At 36.3% G+C, this 22,273-nt stretch overlaps 1 protein-coding gene across 1 annotated transcript in view; it reads left to right on the forward strand.

Moving 5' to 3' along the window:
* ARHGEF3 (Rho guanine nucleotide exchange factor 3) overlaps positions 1 to 22,273 on the forward strand; it is a 140,161-nt gene that overhangs the window by 57,169 nt on the left and 60,719 nt on the right. The window contains exon 4 of the mRNA XM_069812271.1: positions 16,523 to 16,585. Within this exon, the coding sequence (XP_069668372.1) occupies positions 16,523 to 16,585 (63 nt within the window). The remainder of the gene's footprint in view (positions 1 to 16,522; positions 16,586 to 22,273) is intronic.

Below are 22,273 nucleotides of genomic sequence, written 5' to 3' on the forward strand. Positions count from 1 at the left end.
CCTATGGAAACCACAACACTTCAAAAACTTGCACCCCGGTATTTGACCATGGGTGAGGGATTACCAAATTCTGATAGTAAAGGATTAGGTTTTCCTATGATGGGGTGAAAGATTGTTTAAGAATAACTTAGATCTACTGACAGCCTAATGACAAGTTAATGGAGAGAAAGGAAAGAATCCTTGAAAAAAATTTCAGGCTTATATATAGAATTTATATGGATTTCCTCTGAAAAATAAACTGTTCTGCTGGAAGGGTCGGAAAACAAGGCAGCTAAGATTTGGTTTTAGCTCATCTTTAGGCAGAGGAGACAGGCCAACAGCATTTACAGTATCCCAAAAGCGAAATACTTCAGTAATTTTTTTAAAGTCTTGACCTAAAATGTCTGCTTCCTGAAGATTCTTTCAATTAGTATTTTCTGTCTGCAGAGAGATGCAATGGCTCTTGTCAAAGGAGTTGATTGCTGACTGATACCAGTTTCCCCTTTCATCTTCTTCCACCAAGCTCAGCAGAAACTTTTCTGAACTGATGAAAGATTGCACCAGCTCACTAAGGACCTGTTTTTCTTTAAAAATGAAGTTCAAATTGCTCTTAGCTTACTACGAAAATTCAAATTTGTCTTGAAATTCTTGCCTACTGTAGAATTTTGCATAACAACTCAGTGTTGATAGACCTAAGCAAGTCACAAAAGATTGAACAGGGTAGGGACAGATCAAGAGTGAGGTGTAAGGATGTATGGTATATGAAGTAATTATCTGTGTGTGTGTACAAAAATGTATTCATCTTCTGTTTATTATACTGAAAACTTGATTTTTTTTTTTAATACATTAAAATGAAACAGTTAAGTAATACATTCAGCTGTTTCTCTTTGTCCATAATGGATACTTGCCTGAGCTTTGCTTTTCACACAATTATTAAGTCTTAAACAAACGAAAAAGTTTCTTTGGAATAGTAGTAGGAACATATTCCATCTTCTGATATGACTAATCAATAAGTCTTCTAAAACCAAGAATGCGCTATCTTACAAATGTATAGAAAATATTTTAAAAGAAACTTTTTGCTGTGTATTTGCAGTGTGTGTACGAAGGATCAGAAAAGTTCCAGGATTTTACTTTTCCCTGTATTTATTTGCACTTGTTCTTTACATTAGAATCTACATATGCTATTAAAAACCCCAAATCTCATGTATCTCTCAATAGTTCCTATTTACTAGTTTCTGAGGACAATTTCACTTGCCCAAAACAGTTAATTCAGTTTGTAATGCAGGAAAGATGAAGGAAAGCTATTTCAAATCACTCATTTTTAGTTGCCATATAAAGCACTGTGTTTCAATCGCTTGTGATGATTATGGATTCCATTTTTAGGAGTCGAATATTCTGCATTGTTTTCTAGCTAACTTTGGCTAAGGGAAGTTGATATCTATGTATGTCTAGATTTTTAAGAGGGCTGCTCAAATGCACATCTAAACTGGTATATATGAATCATATGCAAATATAATTTTTCATATTATGTGTGGGAAGTTATGTATTTTGATAACTTTCAGAGTAGCACCTCATGAAACTTAACTTTTCTTACCTTGAAGTAAGGTAACTTGATATGATGGCCAAATGAAGCAATTAACTGAGTGTATATTAAAGGCAAATATGTACTAGAAAATGCGAGTGACCTAATTGGTAGTTTGAAAGAGACCACTGAAGACTCTCATTATTAGCAGATCAGTCTCTCTGTTGTTCTTGTCTGAAGAATGATTTGGCATAAGAGCTCTCAAGGAAGCATTATATTTTGTAGTTTGGGTTATGAGTCTGGAACCTAATCCTCTTAAGTTTACCAACTTAAAGTTCTCAATCATGTTGATGGCCAGTGTGTATGTGTCCAGGGAGTCCTTGCAGCAGGAGATGCACAGTTTTGAAATTTCAAGTGGGCTGGGAAATTTTATGTCATTGAGGTAGCAACAGTCTTATTTGATATTTTTAAGGCAGCAATAACTTTTAAGTTTAAAGTTTTCTTGATGCTTAAGGTGTATAGCTTTCCAAACTCCAGTGAAATGAAGATTCACTGGGTTTCATAGGATGCAGTTGCTGAAGTCTTGCTTATCTAGATTGGTGAAGAATCAGCAAAAATGGAGTTTCTTTCATTAGTTATATTGAACTACCAGGGATAAAATCAAGCTTTGCGCTTTCTTCACATGTCCTCACATGCAAAATTTGGGTCCTCTGCCAAGCTCCTCTTTGGGCCTTGATCCTGGGCTGATTCTAAAGCATTCTGTGCTGAGTTCTTGCCATTATGCCTTTGTTAATTTAAGAACTCCTGTTTAGCTGATCCCTTAATTTCTGAAATACTGAAAGTTTTCTGTGAACTAAATGTATAAAAGTTCTACCCAGTGTCTACCAGCTGTTTTGTTTTCTGAGGCATCTACATTTGGAGATAGTTGTCTGCCCTTGAGTTTAAAGCCCGTTGCTGCTGTTTAAGATGGAGAATTGTACAGGTAGGAGATGGACTGTGTTTCAGTTGTTGAGTCTCAAAGTTCCCAAAGACCTACCTATTACTTGAAAAACACGTTAATGATGTCTTTACCTTTACCATACTGTTGCCATTCACTTGTTAGTAATTTTTAAAAAACTTTTGTCTGTTTCAAATATTACTTGAAGCAGCCTATGAGGAAAAACCACAACAGAGATAGACATGGCAATACGTATCACTCAGCTTCTGACACTTCTAGTACACTGCATGACAGGAAGCGAGAGCAAACTGTGTGGCTGCATGGGGAGGAGTTCCTGCCGAAAAGTGAAGGAGCGACATAGGGACTCCTTTGTAGCAAAGACTTTTCACTGTCACGCCAAAGATTAAGAAACCTTCTAAAATCTGAGTACAATAAGAAGTACCTCATGGTGTGGTGTTGCTTTTTTGTGCATCATCAGGTAAGTGTAAATTTGGGATTGTGTTACTTTTTATTGTTTACGTGTGTGGTATTGTAGTAAGTTGAAATTGCACAGATGTTGCTGCCCAGCATGCCAGGATTTAAAATTGGGTATTAATGAAACCAAAACGTTGCTTAGCAGGAATGTTTCCTTCTGTAAGGAAAGAAATTTGTTAAAGGTTAGATTAATGTGCCCTGATATTCCCAATGGGATGGATGACCGTTTATTTTTCTCTATGTATTGGTAGTTTATTGCTGCAGGATGGTGGTTTTATGTTTCTGGTTTTGTTTTTTTATCATACACGTGTAAACATCTCTGTTTCCTTGTGTGAAAATGAGGATTTTGGCTGATGCTAGGGTTTACATGGGAACATTTATAGATATGTGCATGAGTCTATCCATTGTCAAAGTGAAAGCTGTAACAGATCCTATTTACAGTGTATTTACAGTGCATAATGATTCTGCTCTGCAGCATGTGTATGTGGTATCACCTGCAGTTTTAGACATTGCACTTTGGAAAGATGTGGACAGAAAAGTAGCCAGATTGATAATAACTGTAGAAAATACAGCCTATGAAGAAAGTTTAAAAGATTTAGTACCATGTTGTGTGTAGAAAAATAAGACTTGATATGAGGTACAAGTATACATTTGTCTCTTGAGTGTGTGGGAACAATTATAAAGTTGGTACTTGTTCTCTGTATTTGCCAAGGGTAGCACAGGAGTAAGTGGGCTTATTTCATAGCAAGGGAGATTTAGGTTAAATATTGGGGGGAACACTTACCGATTGTAATGATAATTAAGCAGCAGAACAGAGTATACAATTATATTATAAAATCTGTCATTTCAAACTTTTCAGGATAATTTAGAAAGAGCTGCATTGTACACATTGACCCGTTTTACATGCTGCAATGGTTAGCATTTACTACTTGGTTGTTCTTAATGATTTGTATGGGATTTTAGTTTTGGGCTGTTAATAATATGTGAATAAGAATAACACATTAGGGTCACAAGTGCATAAATCTGATCCCTTAACTTTGTACCTCTAGTCTCTCAGCTTGTAGCATCCTTCCACTTGTTAGAAAACTAAAGAGCTCCCTCTTACTTAAGAAGCAAAGTTACTTCAAAATATTTGCATATATGTTGAATAAAACTGTACTTTGAAGTTCTTAGAAACATGATAAAGGTTGGGGCCTGTAGTGCCAGGAAAGCAAGTCAGGGATATGTTTGAGGGCCTATATGCACTTGGATTTGCTGTGGAGAATGTGACTTAAGTACGCTGAAGCTTAAGACTGGATTGTTAATTGGGATATATATATTTGGGATATATATATTGTGGGGGGTTTTTTCTGTTCCCTGTGACAATTTTCAATAGAGAGAGATGATCAATTTATTGCACAGTATGTATTTAAGATGCTATCTGGAATGCTTTATGCAATTCTGACTTAAATCATGTTTAAGAAAGGTAAATAAAAATTGCAACGGGCTCAGAAAGTTTATTAACACTGTCAGAGAAATGAAGAGCTATTCAACTAGTGAAAATATTAGTTTAATAGATGTTACATGTTTGAATTCTCAGTTCTTATTAAATAGCTTAAGAATGGGACTGGTGATTATTAACTGCCATACTGTTAAATTGGTGTAGTCTTTTTGGGTGTACTTAATATGCATATTTGCTGTGGCTATAGTTTAGATATCATTCACTCAAAAACTTATAGCAGAAGAAATCCAATAAATGCCACAGTTTTATGGAACACCAGGGAGATGCATGTTTGTGAAGTAAACTCACACAGATTGTCTAGCATCTACTAATACTGCTGAGCTTACTTTGAAATCTTTTAAGTTGGGTGCAAATTCTGTCTCCTGTTCTTTGCTATGCTTTGTCCAAAATGATACAAGTCTTTATCTCTTTGTCAATTTTCATTGAAACTGGGCAACAAGTTTTACAAAAATAAAATAATGCAAGAACTGGGAGTCACATGGATATTGACCAATACCCCATAAGCTTGTTTCCTGAGAAATGGAGCTTAAAGTGTTTGTGTTTATATATATTGAACCCCAAAATAGATATAGCAACATGTAATTTTAGTAAAGTGGTATTGTTTTCATCTGCAGAAGAATCCATTTCTGGTGCAGCCATTTTATCTATTCTGTGTGATGCTGAAGAAGAGCACTTGAGATGCTTAGATCAAAAGCCATATGCAGGAACCTGTCTGGGGTTTTAAAGGTACAGAAGCATAATGGTGCTGAATGCAGGAGACTGGGGGAAAGCAGACTAGCAGTGGAGTATTAGAATAATAAGGGATTAATGCAGTTTCTGCAAATGTAAGCCAATTGAATGCCATGTGGAGACCTAGTTTATGGAAATTGTTTCATTCTGCTGTATGTGGTTCCAGTGCTGTGCACAGCATCAGCAATCCAAGGTCTCTTTTACAATAAGAAGCTCTGTTGGATCCTTGACATTCTTAAAAACAAAGAAAGAATAAAACCCCCAAACCTAAACAATAAATAATATAATAAAAATAATAATAAAATGTCATTTGAATGAATCTGCTTTTCAAGTGAGAAAATTTCACTGTGATTTTTGTTCCAAGAAAAAAGTCTTATGTCTTAGGTACCCAGATGTAGCAGTTTTGGAATCAGAAGTGGTGGTTGGCAGCTGTGATTAAATGGTCAACCGCAGCAAGTACAGGTCATTGCTGTCCAGTCAGAGTAAGTCCCCAGGCATTCAAGTGCACAAAACCTTTAAGGGTACAGTTAGAGCATTAAAATAGCCCAACTTTGATTGTCCTTGCTTTTACAACAAGACCTATAATAAAATCCCTCAATACAAACATACCAGGCTGGGAACTGCAACTTCATCACATCAGCTTGCTAAAGGCAAAGGAATCAAGGGATTATTTCCCTGATGACTGATGATACTACTTGCGGGCACAAAGAACTGGATCAGACAGATCCCATCCCATCTGACAAGTGTTTGTGAGAACAGAAGATGAATCTAAACAGTGTATGGACTCTTTTAAATTGCATCTTTGGTTTTCATTTATATGGTAGGTGAATTTAGAATCCTTAGGTATTGAGTGTGTTAATTAAAACCATAATTTATGTAGCAATCTTAAAGTTTTGACTGAGAAAGGATCATATAATAAAGATTGCTGTTCACTCATGCAACAAAGAACTCCTACAGAGAAAGAAATAAAAGTATGTAACTTAACTGAATTTGATTCAGACTTTACACTAAACTGAAAATGTTTCAGCATGTTTAACTCTCTGCTAGATTCCAGTGACTGATACTCTCCCCCATCTTCTGAAAAGGGGAAGGAAGAAGGTTAAATAAAGATAGAATAAATACCAGTCCTCAAACAAAGCTCTGCTGATCCTTGTCCTTACAGCATCCCGTACATGCACACCCATTTCCTGTTGTTAATGTTAAACACATTGAACATAATTTTCATTTCATTGTTCACTTCTGTGTTCATTTTATAATACATTGACCGGAAAATCTCAAATCCATCACAATAAGCACTGCAGAAATAAAGCTTGCTCTCTGTGCTTAGAGAAAGGTGAAAAGGAGCTGCCATTTTGTCTGGCAGAGATGCGCATGATTCCTCAGAAGTGCTTAGATAGTTTCAGTGGCAAAGTCTTAAGTGTCATAGATTACCTCACTTCCATTTCAGAGTTTTCTGCTGTGTTGTAACAGACTTAGAGCAGAGTCTGTTTTTTTTCATTCATTTTGCTTGGGACATCAAGAAAAGCAAGTTTTGTTACTAACACCAATATACAAAGAGCCTGCCAGCTGAACACGTGCAGAGTGGGAAATAGAACAAAGGCAAAGCTTTGTACCAGACTAGGTGCAAACTGTGCTATTGTTTCATCTCTGACTGTTTCTCCCTCAAAAGGAATAAAGCTTTGGTTTAGATTTTTGTGCCACTCGAGATAAGAAACCTGTAATGTCTTTGGTATTCTGAACAGTAGAGGGCAGCGGAAATATATGCAGAAACCAGTTTTATTATAAAACTAAGGAATTTTTGTCTCTCTTTAGAGCTTAAGCACGTTCTTTTTGCCAATATAACATAAAAAACTGTGAATTGGAATGCAGGATAACAAGTTCTGTTCTTTTTGTAAAACTTTATATTAGAATCCAGTATTCTGAAGTTATGGTCCCAAAAAGCATGTATGATGCATCATTCAGCTAAAAAATAGGCACTATGCTCTGGGAAACCTTGCTTTAAGATGCTGTTGTCTTCCCATGCCTTCAAGCTCTTGGAACTGTCAGTGGTATGCCGTGGAAGTGAAAGATAAGCAGGGAGGAATAATAGTACTGGCATGAAGGTGATAGGCTACGGTGAAGTGAAAAGAGGGCTGGCCTTAAAAGATGACAGGAGATGCATCATGCATCACTCTGAATGAGCTTAAAGTAGGGAATGAATTATCACTTGTTTGTGAAATTGTAATTGGTTAGCTCTGAACCAAACTTAGGAGGAACACCGTATTCGATAGGAAATTCAGAGTTTTCCAGCTGGTTATTGTAGACAGAGATGCTTATGTGATTGGTATGACATGGTTTCCCTCTATACAGACTTCTTTCTAGAACTGTGCATTGTATCAGTCAGGCCAAAACTTTTTTTTTTTTTTTTTTGGCATCTGTACCTTTATTTCATCTTAGACACTTGAATGTCAGTGCAACAGTAATGTAATAAGATGGAAAATGGGTAATCCTACTTGAGGCTTATTCTTGTTTCAGTATCACAAGCGTTCTGGCTTGAAGCTGGGTAATGTGATACCACTGCTGCCTCTTCTAGTTCTCTTCTGAAGTCTGCTTTGTGATGTTATATCCCGTCACCTGTGGCAGGAAATGTTAAATTAGTGATTATTCAACTAACCTTAAGATAGAAGGTTATTAATCTTTTGCCTAGTAATTTTATACCCAATTTGAGCTGGATCCAAGGCATATTTTGTTAACTGAGTGATAACAGCAGGTGAGAAAAATGTTGAAGCTTTTAGTCAGAATTTACTTCTGTTGTATTAGGAAGCCCAAACTGAAATATTTTAACTTTTTCGTGTTCTGGCTGTGTCATGTGTGAAACTTCTGGAAACATTTTACATTAGTCTGGAGAATTGAAATACTTCCCTCCCAGTCAGGTTTGTCCTTAATTCTTTCATTCTACTTCACTTCTTGCATACTTTTTAACATCTGTTTTCTACTATTTGTGCCTCATCACTGGACTCTGTGTCCTGACTTGGAATCCTCCAAACTCTGCGATATAACTAACTGGGAGCTTGATACCTCTGAGATCATTTGAATGTGATTTGAAATGGAAACAGTGCAAACTTGAAACAGATCTAACATAGAAGCAACAGCAGGTGGAGGTTTTGGAGTAATTAAAGGAATAAATTAGGTCTTGGCAAGTGGTATTTTTCAGGGCTTTTTAAGAAAGGGATCAACATGTTATGGATGGGTGTGGAAGTATTCACAAACTACAAAGGAAAAAAGATGAGAACTGTAGTGTCTGAATATTCTTTTGAACTTACCAGCTTCTGTACGTTAGGTATTTAAAAATAGAAGAGTGCTTAGAATCGCTAGTGTATTTGAATATATACATATGGATTTTGCTGATAAAAATGATTTACATATCAAGTGAATTTATAAGCTAACTGGATTTTCTTGAAGGAATGTTGTATAAAAACAGTGTGATTAGAAATTCACATGAAAGTCTGGACTATGGTTGTGATTTGATGTCTTTATGGAAAGAAAATGATGGTATGTTCCTGCCTTATTCCCGGCTGCTTGAACATCGACTGTGACTCCTAGTGCAGAAGACCATCATCAGGCATTTGATGTGAAGGTTCCTTGTAGATTGAGAGAGCTCTCAGATGGCTAAGAAGATACTAATTGCTTTTTAAAATTAGAAGAAACCATGTAGTGGAGTTGCTTTTCATGCAGACATAGTCCGCCCTTTGGAGTGTGGCTTGAACCTTTTCTGGCCTATGATGTTTGACTTCCTGTTAAGTATTTGGTCTGTTTTCTCCCTGCCTTCCACATTAATCCCTTTTGGATTTTATTTTTGATTCTACATGATCTCTTAAAATTGTTTTTCTTTGGTTGGTTTTGTTTTTTTAACTCGGTCTGATAGAGATACTGTCCTTTGGGTTGTCCTTGATAATAGTGTACCATAAACTGGAGGGTAGCATAAAACCCAGAACAGTGAATCCCTTCTTGCCTTTTCCTCACCAGTAAAAATGATAAAAAAATTTTGTTGGCTAAATGGTTTTTCCTTTTCTGTATTATTGCAAATTTTGGTTTTGTTTAGTTAAAGGGGTTTTATTTTTTGATTAAACTTGTATAACATAGGACAAACTTGGTGGAAATGCAGTGTTTATACATTAATGAATGAATGCATTCATTGGGTCATTATTCATGACCTAATTTTCTTTCATAAAAGTAGGCAATTGATTAGGAAATCATTCACATGTAAAATAGTCAGAGATATAAAATATGTTTACATTCATGCCTCTTTAGATGTTTTCCCTTGAAAATGCAGTGTGAGGTGATGTTCTATTATGAGAATTAGGATTGGGAGTCTACAATTGCTCTCATTATTGAACTTCGCAAAAAATATGTTAACTTTCATTTTGCCACCTAGAAATCAGTTTAAAGAAACTTTGAATTATTACTGGTATGGAAAACTGTTTCTTTAACTTAGACTTAACGATGTTTACCCAAATAATTTTTAGTTCATTGCATACTTCCCTCCCCCTAAATCTTAATAGGACATTCAAAGGAACCATAGTAGAACATGTTGTGGTATGTTTGCCTTGTTTTTTAAAAAATAAAAAAAACCCAACCCAAAACACCTCCCGCCCCCAAGTATGTGATATATACATGTATATATGTATTTGTATACGCACTTATAGATTTTATATAAGTATGTGTATATATATGCACCTCTACCTACTTATATTTATTTAAATCCAATATTAGAACTCTGACTTTTACAAAGTTGCTTTCTTCTAATTAGCAATGTTGAAGTATGCCCAGATGCATTTTCTAGAAAGGCTGAGGGTTTTAGATATTTTTATATGAAAACAATTTGAAATACAAAATGATTAAATGTTTTTTAGTTTTTCTTTATTTTGGACTTTTTGTTTTGGGGGTGTGTGGAGAAAGTCTTTTGGTAGAATGAATGGATCCTCATTTGTTAAATTGATTTCTGTATGAAAAAAGGGCTTAAAAAGTAAGTTATTTTGTGTTTTGTTTTGAAATGAGTCTGTCTATGATTTAAAAGGTTTAAGGGTATTATGCACGTATGCAAATACATTGTGTTAAACTATTATTTATTTTGATGCCGGTCCGTGTGCAGACACGTTTCTAAGCAATTAGAAAGGATAGATGATTTAGCAAAAGTCAGCGATTCTTCTGAAAAGCATTTCCTTCCCCGTCACAGGATGGGGTTTTTTATCAAGCTATTTTTGTGCATCTTTGCATTTCATCTCCCAGGTGGTAAAATATAAATCTCTGGTATTGATAACTAAAACCCTGTGATGGAGAGAGGATGTTAATCCAGCCTTCCTATAACAATGTCTTATTGCTCTAATTCCTTTAATTAAATCACTGCTTTAATATATAATTGGATATCTTACTTTCTCATCTCCTGTGAGATAATTATTGAGAACAACTCTTTCCTGCTATGTTAAGACCACGAAGTGTTCTGTCTCTATAACTATGGATGTAATCGCAGCCTTTTAGGCAACAGTATCACAAACATGGATCAAGATTCAAAATTGTTATACACCTGGTCATTGTGGTCTGGGGACTTAGATTTTTAAATTTTTTTTAATTTTATTTTATTTCAAAAGATTAAAAAAAAAACCAGGTGTGATAGACAACATTTTTCAGTCTAGAGGTACACGTTCAGATGCATGTAATGCATCTGTATGGGCAGTCAGAAAACAGAGACACATTTCTATTCAGAATAGATACTTGTTATTGGTATACTTTTTTCACACAAACCTTTTTTAAGGTCTACAAATATTGTGCAGGAGAGGGGCGTTATCGAAGTGTTGCAGGCTGTCCTTTTTTCCCAGCAAGGCAAACAGCTTCATAATGTTTTTCAATTTAGTTTTTTTCAAGTACATAAAAACTCTGATAAAGAAATAAATACTTGTCATGGTTTAACCCCAGTCGGCAACTAAGCACCACGCAGCTGCTCACTCCCCCCACCCCCCACTGTGGGATGGGGGAGAAGATCGGGAAAAGAAATAAAATTCGTGGGTTGAGATAAGAATGGTTTAATAGAACAGAAAAGAAGAAACTAATAATGATTATGTCAACACTAATAAAATGATAAAAGCAATAATAAAAGGATTAGAATATAGAAGTGATGCGCAGTGCAATTGCTCACCACCCGCCGACCAACACCCAGTTAGTCCCTGAGCGGCAATTCCCCCGCCCCCGCTCCCTCCAGTTCCTAAACTAGATGGGACGTCACACGTTATGGAATACCCCGTTGGCCAGTTTGGGTCAGCTGCCCTGGCTGTGTCCTGTGCCAACTTCTTGTGCCCCTCCAGCTTTCTCGCTGGCTGGGCATGAGAAGCTGAAAAATCCTTGACTTGAGACTAAACACTACTTAGCAACAACTGAAAACACCATTTATCAACATTCTTCTCATACTGAACTCAAAACATAGCACTGTACCAGCTACTAGGAAGACAGTTAACTCCATCCCAGCTGAAACCAGGACAATACTCTGCAGTGAGATAGCAGGTGGCATTTGTCCATTGCTTATAGCCTAATATGGAGTAATCACAGTATTTTGTATTTAATGTATTTCATACAATGCTGCAGTATGACATTACTCATGTAAATAATATACACTGGAGATGATGAGTGATCATGTCTAGTATAAGGATAGCATACTACCTTTTAATGGGATTATTTTTAATATTATTACTCTGAATTTAAAATAGAGATGGGTTCTATTTGGATAGTTCAGTTTAAAATTTCAGGAATATTCACATTAATAGCTTTAATGTGCTTCCCAGGAACAAAGACAGGGAATGCTAATGGTCATGTGTCTTACAAATTTATCCCTGTTTCATAGTATTCATAATATGTTAGGGCTTCTTATGGGATTTGAATGAAAACAAAACCTGATACAATCTCTAACTGGACATGGTTCTGTTAACATGCATATGCAGTATATTAGAATATGATTGTGTATTACTTATACTTGTGTATATAACTCAGGCATGCTCAGGTATCCATAAGGCCTCAACTTTTTTATCCCTTGACATTTTTGTGGTTAAATCTTCTGCAGTTTTCTGTAAGATGTCTGCATGGGTATACTCATGGATGACTTGGTGTATGTCATCTTAACATAGCACACTCAGCATGGGCTTTCCTTCTCCCTATTGCACATGCTTTTTCAAGCCATATAGTCCTAAAGAACCCTATTAAATTGTATTAAAAATGGTGATTGGTACAGCCATAGATAATTGTAAGAGATATTAACAACAACTAGGGATACTTCACATGCAAGGTAATAAAATGGAATTAAGAAGTCAGTGTTTTCTCCCTAGTGCTATGCCTGGGCCAGTGCAGGTGTCATGTTGAATAAAGATTCACACGTGTTTTTTGGCTTAACGTAGTCCTGTGTGCCAATATAAGCTAGTATGAAAAATCTACCGTAATACATTATGATGCCGTTAGGATTTGTTTGATACATTTATTTGTCATTCAAGCAATGTGTGCAAATAGATATTTGAACCTCTCAGAGCACTGCTTGCTTAGATTCTCTCAGGAAGTTTAACTTCTTTGTTAATATGCCACTTAACTGATTTCAGTATTTGGGCTATAAATTCATTTCGCTGTTAAAGATCCTTGGCTTTGCAGTGAAGCTTATTCTACTACGAATATGTGCAATACATACAACGCTTAATCCATTAACTCTTCTTCTGGGTTCGTGCTAAAGCTATCGCACTGTACTTCTAGGATCTTTTGTGAAAGGAATAAACACAAAATTGTTGAGAATGGGGTGAAGTTTGTATTACTTGATGTGCCATGTGATTGCAAACATAAAGTGGAGAGCAATATTTAAGGGGTGGTTTTCTGGAACATGACAGATTCACAGGTCAGCTGCGTTGTGCTATGGCAACCAAGACAGGGCTTGTAACTCCTTTGGGTAAAAGATCCTCACAAAGAGCAGGGATTAATTTAATGAGCACCTTATGCTCCCTGCACAATATCCACTGCAATCTTTGCTTCTAATCCATTTATTATGGGCAAAGAAATTTATTTGGTAGCTCAATTATTGGATTTTTTTTTTTGCCATGGTGTTTCCCCCCTACACACACACACTTACACAATGATAATAGCCCTTGAAACTCTTTAGAAAATTTAAAACATTAAATCTTGCCTGCAGCGGTTGATGAACAATTTCTGTATTAAATTACTTGCCTTGCATAGCCGCTGAGACAAACTTAGAGAGAATGGAAGTAGTATAATACTTGCAAACTTCCAGGCAAAAAGAATAGTATAGTATACATGCTGTGAGGCAGATTTTTGTGTGTGTGTGTTACTTTTCAGCAAGTAGAAGAGCTAAAATAAGGTGAGGAGTGATCCTTTGATTAGCACAATAAAGTATAAGGTAGAGCAAGGGATCTACTTTGTGGAGGCTATCCCAGGCTCATTCAATATGTAATTGCTTTTCTTACATTTACCTATCTTCATCCCTTTTGGTGTGTACATCACAGATGCTACTGAATATATTGAGAGTTAGTTATATAACCAAAGAGGCTGTCTCTAAAGATGATATAAGCATGTTAATATTTACTACTAACTACGTTTTCTGCTGTGCTTTACCTGAATAGCCTTGCCTTGGACACTGCTTTGTCTATGATACCTCTGTTTTGGACCCATATACCCACTTTGAATGTAGTAGTCAGAAGCCCACACATAATTGTTGTTGTTGTGTAACTTTCCTTCTACAGTAACAGGATGTCCTGTCTCATTCAAGTTCACTTTAATCCTGTAGTCTCGCTAGTAAACTTGTACTTCATATCAGGTAATTTAGAGTCTCAATGTGCTTTCATTAGAGATGGCCTGTGTTGGGAATGGCACATTCTATGTTTAATCTGTAGCCATGTGACCACCAGTAAGAATCTTTTAATCAGTTACTCAACAAAGGAGCTACCTATTTGTTGTGTGTGTGGTCATTTGTCCCACTCTGTTAACAATGAAATTGCATCTATTCCATTATAGAAAACATTTGTTACAGTTCCAAAATGCATAGTATTCATTTTAGAGAGACAATTTTTTTAAAATTTGACCTGTATATAGAGCATTGCGAACACATACTCTAATCAAGCATCTAACTTTTTTTTTTGAGTGATGTCGTATTATTATAGTGATTCTTTTGGAATTAACTTTTATTCTAATATTTTGCAGGCCGAGGCTTAGATTTACACCATTTTTATACTTCCATAACTAAAGGTGTCAGACTTAAACCAATACCAACCCAAGCTGTGAATGCAGTGGCATCCCATCTATCCATAAACCAGAATCATCAGTTAGTATAGATTCAGGTATACCAGGTCCATACACCATTTTAACTTACCCTTCTCTTGTAGAAATCTGTTTTCCAAATCTAAACACCCTTTGTTTTGATTTCGCCTGTGTCCACTGTGTGGGAGGGATGGTACCTTTTAGGTTTGTAATTTCTTGTTTGTAAAGTAAAGGCTCAGTGTCGATTTAAGCAGAATCAATATGTAATTTTTTGAGGAAAACCTAGAGGACACATGCATTTGTATCTAGAGAAGTCTAGATTAGGTTTGAAGAATAGTCTGCAACATGTTCACTAGGATCTTAGGAAATGTTACCCTCTGGACAAAGTACTGACTTTACAGATCTCATCCCTGTTTTGTGTTTTTCATCATGAATTCATATTTGGTTAACGCTAGAATAATAATTCAGATTAGTTTATCCTGTGGGACAAAAAAAACCCCCAAACCTTATAAAACACTGCCACAGGATAAACAAATATACTCGGTATTATTTCAGATATTTCTGTTTGTTGCTCAGTGTGGTCTGGTCCAGAAATTCCTGGGTTCTATTCTGTCCTTTAACTTGTTGCTGAAAATCTGTACTGTAACGGTAAGAGGGATTTGATTGTGCATAGTCTGTGGGTGAAGAATTACTTTTCATAAAACACTTCTTATTGTGTAATGGGGTGAGAGAACTCATGATCCAGTTTCTGTTTCTGAATAATAACGGTGTTAAGCAGAAACCAGGACATACAGCTGTTCTAGACTTTAAAATTATCATTGTCAGAAAAAAGTGAGACAAGTTATTTCCTAAAAAATAGAGAAATTGTATTTAAATGTGATTACACAAGTCAAAGATCTGCGGAAAACTAGTGAGTAAATATAAAAAGTTTCAACACCTAAAGTTTAATTTTAAAACAGCATGAAATCAAAACTTCTGGATTTTATGATAAATATTCCTTATCTTTGTTCATCAAAGAAACAGTTCTCAGAAACCATATGCTCAACCTAGCAGATGCAACAGTTGTTTTACTAGCTTGATGGAATAAAACCTCCAGGCTTCAGAAGAGCTAGGAGCACGGGTTCTGGGGAGGAGGGATACAGTTTTATATATATATGTATAAACAATTAAAAAACACCTGCAGAACATGTAACTTCCACCTTTTAGCTGAACTTTCGTCATCTCGTAAGATAGGAGCTCCATATGGCATCTGTATGGGTGTTTTTGTTCTTTAAATTGCTCATCTTTGACTTCTGTAGACTGGAAACTAAATCGCAGCTCTTATTATGTGTGAATGCTTATCTGTAGCTGACAGGGGAAGACAACACAGCTGGATAAATAAGGATCATGTATTCTGTGACTTCTCTTGTTTCCTAAATCTTCCTGGCCTGGTAGGAAATGCAGAGCTCTGTTAAATGAAATTTCATACGTCTTATTTGAAGGGCATGAAGATTAATCTTGTGGTGAATCTGTGAAATGACATGAGGGAGGGCTTGCCATTTTCCAAAACAAAACCTGAATATAGAGCAGAACGCAATCACTGACATGGATATTGAAATCCAAATATATGTTAATTTAATTCCTGCAGTACATTTCACCTATTATCCTCACTATGTAATATTGACTGTCTGGGAATAGTAACTTGATTGCTGAATGTGTATTTGAAAAATCTAAGTATAAGCTTGTGACACAAAATATGAGTGTCTCCTCCTGACAGTCTCATTAGTTACAAAAGTTCCTATCAAGTGCCAAAGTACAATTTACAATACGCAATAATTACTTATGTTTTTAGTGAGAAATAAGTTTCTTAATTGAAGTGAACCTAATTCTCTTTAAGCAGAAGAAACAGCATTTGATTTACTAATGTGCCAATAGATAGCTTTTCAACTTGTAAAAATAAGAGTTTATATTCACATGCATGGTGATTGTAATGATGATGAGAGAAATTAAATAACTATACATATATGTATGTGTATGACTTCATTATATATACCTGATTCAGGATCAGGCTAATGGTAGTTGGCACTATTCATCAAAACTGAGCTTTTCTTTTCACTTTGTTTCGTAGAAAAAACGAAAGCAGAGTACTCAAGATGAAGATACATTCAGTGTCTGCAGCCTGGATACAAGTGTGAGTAATTTCATTTTCCTTTTTGCCTTCCCTCCCCACCCCCACAAACTAAAACGTGGCTGCTATGGATACTCTGAAATAAACATAAACATATATAGCGTGATTAACTTGTTCTCCTTATTACTAAAAAATTAAATTTGATGTATTACTGCTTTTCATTTTTCTGTAGTAAAATTTTAAAGAGAAAAAAAGTCAGAATGACAGTTTGTTGTAAAGCAGTGAATCTCTTTTTAGTAAATAATTACCAGGATAGAAGGGCATTGTGAATGCAGGACTTAAAAACAGACCTTTTATCCCGTTGCACAACTGTAAGAAAAAAATATTATTTCAGTTATGTCAGTGGTCATTAATGCTGGTGGTGTCAAACTCTGTAATATGATATTAATAAAGTTGTGAGACCTATGTGTGTCAATGCTGAAGTGATGTGGACATTACATGTAGCTATGCTACTCTATCACACACTTCAGATGTGAAGATGACATCAGAAAACATGTTTTATAAGAACTGCACAATTTATGATGTGTATACTTTTCCGTACAAATAGGTTCTTTCTGACTTGTGAATTTTTTGTTTCTCTAAGTAAGGGTGAAATATTGACTTGTCTTATTATTTAAAAAAAAATAAATTACTACAGTAACTGTTGTCTATTTACTTCAAAAATAAGCCATAATCATAGAATAGTTTTAGTTGACCAGGACCTTCAAGATCATCTATTTCCAAGCCCCTTTCTGTTGATTTTGGTGGATGTTGAATCAAAGTATTAATGAGTGTAAGCAGTAAACTGCAATGTGTGTTGATTTTTATGTGACTTAAGGGTACACTTGCATTTATAATTTCAAATCCATGGAACTAAAATAGATGTAGGAAAATTTACCATTCCTTCTGTTCAGTGTTTGTATCATCACTTTCAGTGTTTTGTTTACAGTCAGCTGTTGAAGCAGTTTTCTCTTCTTGTAGACCTCATAGTACAGACAGAAAAAGTAAGTTAAAAAATGGAGAATAAAAGCTGCTTTTTTTAAACAGTTTTTTATTTATTAGCAGGTGTCAAACCTAGTGCTGTGGTTTCTTTAATGGTCAGATTTTAATTTTATTTTTGAAGTATACCTGTAGTTTGAAGAAGTAATTGCATTTAAGGGTTCATCTGTCTAGATGGCTGCAGACAAATGCAAGCTCTTGTAGGCACTTGAAGTGGGCTGGGTAGAATCCAGCATGATTTTGGAGATCATAAACCCACAGTAGTCTGACCTAGTCTGTTAGCTAATACTTTAATGTTAAGTTAATCACATTAGACCTTACATGGGGCCCAACTTCAAAGGAATTGTTACTCCTTTAAAGGAGTTTTAAAGAAATTGTTATTCTTTAGGGAAAATTCAAAATTGACTATTTATTCTGCACAAATCGATAGCTTTTTAGATGCCTGACTGATCTGGAATGGAAAATGTTGGGTTTAACTATTTTCATGTTTCTGTAAAGAGTATGGATTTTATTCTCGTATAATTAAACCAATTATATAAAATTCTCTTGTGTAGAGGCTGTTATGCTGCTGTAGAAATACTTGGACGAGTATAATTTCTGTTTTGGCTAAGAGCTAAAGATTAAATACTGCTGAAAAGGTACAGTTTCTGTTAATAGGTGAATTCTTAGAGGAGGACAATCTAATGTGATTTTACCTCTGAATTTGGCCCACAGAAATACAGACAGAAAGCACAGAGCTAAGTGAGGTTCATGGTTTACTGATAAGCAATAGAATGTCCTTCATTTCCAGCTATTAAATGCTACTTAAAATTTATAAAATGTTATTTCCTTGATACCGCTTTTCTGCGCAACCATTATTATCAGAGAATCATAGGATGGTTTGTGTTGGAAGGGACTTAAAAGATCATCTAGTTCCAACCCCTCTGCCATGGGCAGGGACACCTTCCACTAGACCAGGTTGCTCAAAGCCCCATCCAGCCTGGCCTTGAACACTGCCAGGGATGGGGCATCCGCAGCCGCTCTGGGCAACCTGTTACAGTGCCTCACCACCCTCACAGTGAAGAACTTCTTCCTTGTATCTAAGCTAAATCTACCCTTTTTCAGTTTAAAGCCATTACCCCTTGTCCTATCGCTACATGCCCTTGTAAAAAGTCGCTCTCCGCCTTTCTTGTAGGCTCCCTTTAGGGACTGGAAGGCCACTATAGGTACTGGAAAGCCTTTATAAGGTCTTCCCAGAGCCTTCTCTTCTCCAGGTTCAACAACCCCCAACCCTCTCAGCCTGTCCTCATAGGAGAGGTGCTCCAGCCCCCTGATCATCTTCATGGCCCTCCTCTGGACTCGCTCCAACAGGTCCATGTCCTTCTTATGCTGGGGGCCCCAGAGCTGAATGCAGTACTCCAGGTGGGGTCTCACCAGAGCGGAGTATAGGGGGGGAAATCACCTCCCTCACATTATTGGCAAGACAAGTGAATATAAACATGAATTGCAGAAAAGATAAAGCAATTAACTAAATGTGTCTATGCTGATCTACGAGACAATGACTATTAAAACTGTTGAATTTTGATTTTCATGAAAATACTTGTAAAGCCCTAATTAGAGGGATCTTGTCAATAAAATGTGTGGAGGGCTGTTAAGAAAACTATTCCCACTGTCTTCAATTAACTTCACTACTTAAATTTAAATGCATACTAAGTCTGTATTCTTAGAACATCGTAGGGACAGAAGGGGTGACAAAGGAATGAATGAAGAAGTTTGAATCTTTCCTTACAGGACTTCAGAATTACTCAGGTCAGCAGGGTGGGGAATATCCTGTGAGGATATAATGAGTAGTGGTATGCGGTGTATCTTGAAGAATGGTCAGTTTATTTAAATGGACAATTTATATAAATACTAGTTGATTTATCTTTTTTGCTTGAGGTAGCCTCAAGCCTATCACCACTTTTTTCTATTACCAGAAAGTATTGATTATTTTATGCTGTACAGCCAGACAGAATGTACTGTGTCTTGTGTCTTTGAAACTTACTTTGCCCTTAACTTTTCTACATTATAATACTACAGTTTCCTATTCAGCATGTGATACTGTGCTGTCATCACTGATAATAATTGGTGTTAAGGCTAGTTTGCCTCTGGCTATAACAGAAGACTTAAACTGTCAGGGTGACTTTGAGAGGGAAAGTGCCTTTTGGTTTGGAAAATCAGCTTGGCATGTGACCTCAGAACAACACCCTTGGTTTTTTAGCTTTAGGTATTGGTTCAAGTGTACCCATCAAAACTTGGTGCTGTCGACATTAAAACAAGTTGGGCATGAAGAATTAATGCTTTTTCTAATGCCTCATGTTCCTGCCAATTAGATTATAAGCATCGTGGTAAAGGAGAACTATCACCTTTTGTGAGCCTTCTGGACATGGCATAATAAACTTCTGTTTTTCCTTTCACATCATATTTTGCTGATGGATAATTATAAAGACAGTGCTGAATATGCATCTAGATTGAATACCTGCTCCTTAAGTTCCAAGTGTCTCATGTCATCAGAAAATATTAGAGAGTCTTCTAGTTGCACTGTGGAATGTTGTAGCATGAGACGTGCAGTGGGAATCCAGCAGTCCGTGGCTGAATACTTATCTGTAGAAGCATTTTATTCTGTGTGTGTGCTTAAAAAGCACAAGAAAAGGGAGACATACTACAAGATGGTCTATTGGGGAGAGATGTGTCTTTTGTCATCTCGGGTTTTACTCTTAGAGAGCCATAATTGACGTTCCAAACAATTATAGATTTTGTTACAGGGCAGAGAGTTGGTTGTCTTTTGTTCTCATGTTTGTGAAGGCAAATTTCGAAAAGAGTCAGTTCATACCTCACAGAATCAACTGTGGTGGTGTTACGCAAAATCACCTTTCCTTACTGTGTTGCTCTCCACTATTTGTATACAAGGTAACTTATGTCTAAAAAAACACGGGGGGGGGGGGGCACTAATAGAACTATCTAGAATAATCAAAAGTTTGGAACAGTTTGCATATAAGAAATAGTCAAATATACTGAAACGTATATAAACTGAAATCAAATATACTAGGGAAAAAAATGGTGGGTGATTAGTTCTATGAAATACAATCAGTGTAAGGTTATTCCTACTCTTGTGATTAAGGGCACAAATGAAACTCTTTGTAGATTCAGACCAAACCAAAAGGCATACTTCTTCACCTAGCATGCAGTGGCAGAATTCTGGCACAGGGTGTTCTGGATACCAGAGGTTTGCAGGAGTTCAAAAAGTAGGTTGGTCAAATTAATGGAAGAAAAGTCCATCAAGAGCTATTAGACCAAGTGAAATGATCCATCTGAAGAAATCCTTGAACTTGCATACTTTTGGAGTCTGGGAGAGTAAAAACTCTGTGTGTATCACTAGGTGTTTACTCTGCTTTCACACACTTGCCTGGACAGCTGTTCTTTACCGTTTCTGGAGACATGGTACTGGCCTCAGAGATCCATCCTTAGCCTGAGTCATGGTCATTCTGAGATGACTTTAATTAGCCCACTACACTACCTTTTTTTTTCTTCCAAGCAATGACAGTTTTGAAATGACATAGTGAGGGCTCTACACTCAGTTGGAGCCTTTGGATTGTAGCATCATATAAATAACTAAATGTTCATGTTCCTTTGTCTAGCAACTCTCTCATGTCTTTGAAAAGATGTGCCAAATTGCTTATATGTATATCATCCATGAAAGCATTTATTTTCCAGAGCAGTGGCTAAGAATATAAAAATGTGAATGCACGTGTTCCCTATTATGAATTTAGATTCTAACTAGGATAATTATGCTTTATTAAATTTTTGCAGCTAATAAATCTCTCAGACTCTGTAATAAAATTGGTTATTTTTTATTAAATAGCATATGTATTTAACAAATAAGCATATTAGACTTTCCTGTGCAGCATACTTCCTGGTTTACATAATTAGGTGAATGACTCCAGTTCTGCCAGCTCACTAGGCTGCTGATGTAACCAAGCGCTGTCAGTTGCATGTTGCAGTCACTGCTGCACTGGCTTCACAGGCATCACCGCAGGCATATGCCTCTTTTTTTGTACTTGCCAATGGAAAGTTCTGGCCATCTTTTAGTCTGGCTAAAGTTTCCAATTTGTGTAAATGCATCTGTTCACCACCTTTGTCCAGGAGAGCATGGGGGATGGCAAAGAAAGAGGGTATTAACTATTTAAAGACTGCATTGCTTCATACCTTGGAAAGCAACATACATATGGGTCTCCTGCCAATTTACATCATCATCTGTCTACAATCTTTTTATAAAAATAGATTTTAATTTTGTTTTATGACTGACCATTGCCAGACACACCTGTCTTTTCCAGGGGAATCAGTCATAAAGACAGAATTTCCTTTCACAGGAAATGCTGGTTGGAGCTTTGCTGACTCAGGACAAGGACTGAGCATGTTAAGTGATCTTTGTATTTGTTCAGTGATCTGGACTGATATTGATGCTTCAGGACTTGATAAACTGGCTTATTAAACTGACTGGTTGGTCTTGGTCTTGGTCATTTTATTGCCAGCTTAAAGAAGTGGATTTGTAAATCCCTTCAATGTCAAATAGTTTGTGATAACTTGTGACAGATGCGGCCAGCAGACTGTGAGAGCTGAGTGCATGAACATACAAGGCCACTGCAGTCTGAAGTCTGCATTTAAAAGAAAATGTACATATTTTCTGATGTGGTG

This window comes from Haliaeetus albicilla, chromosome 24 (genome assembly GCF_947461875.1).
Source record: "Haliaeetus albicilla chromosome 24, bHalAlb1.1, whole genome shotgun sequence".
Classification (NCBI taxonomy): domain Eukaryota; kingdom Metazoa; phylum Chordata; class Aves; order Accipitriformes; family Accipitridae; genus Haliaeetus; species Haliaeetus albicilla.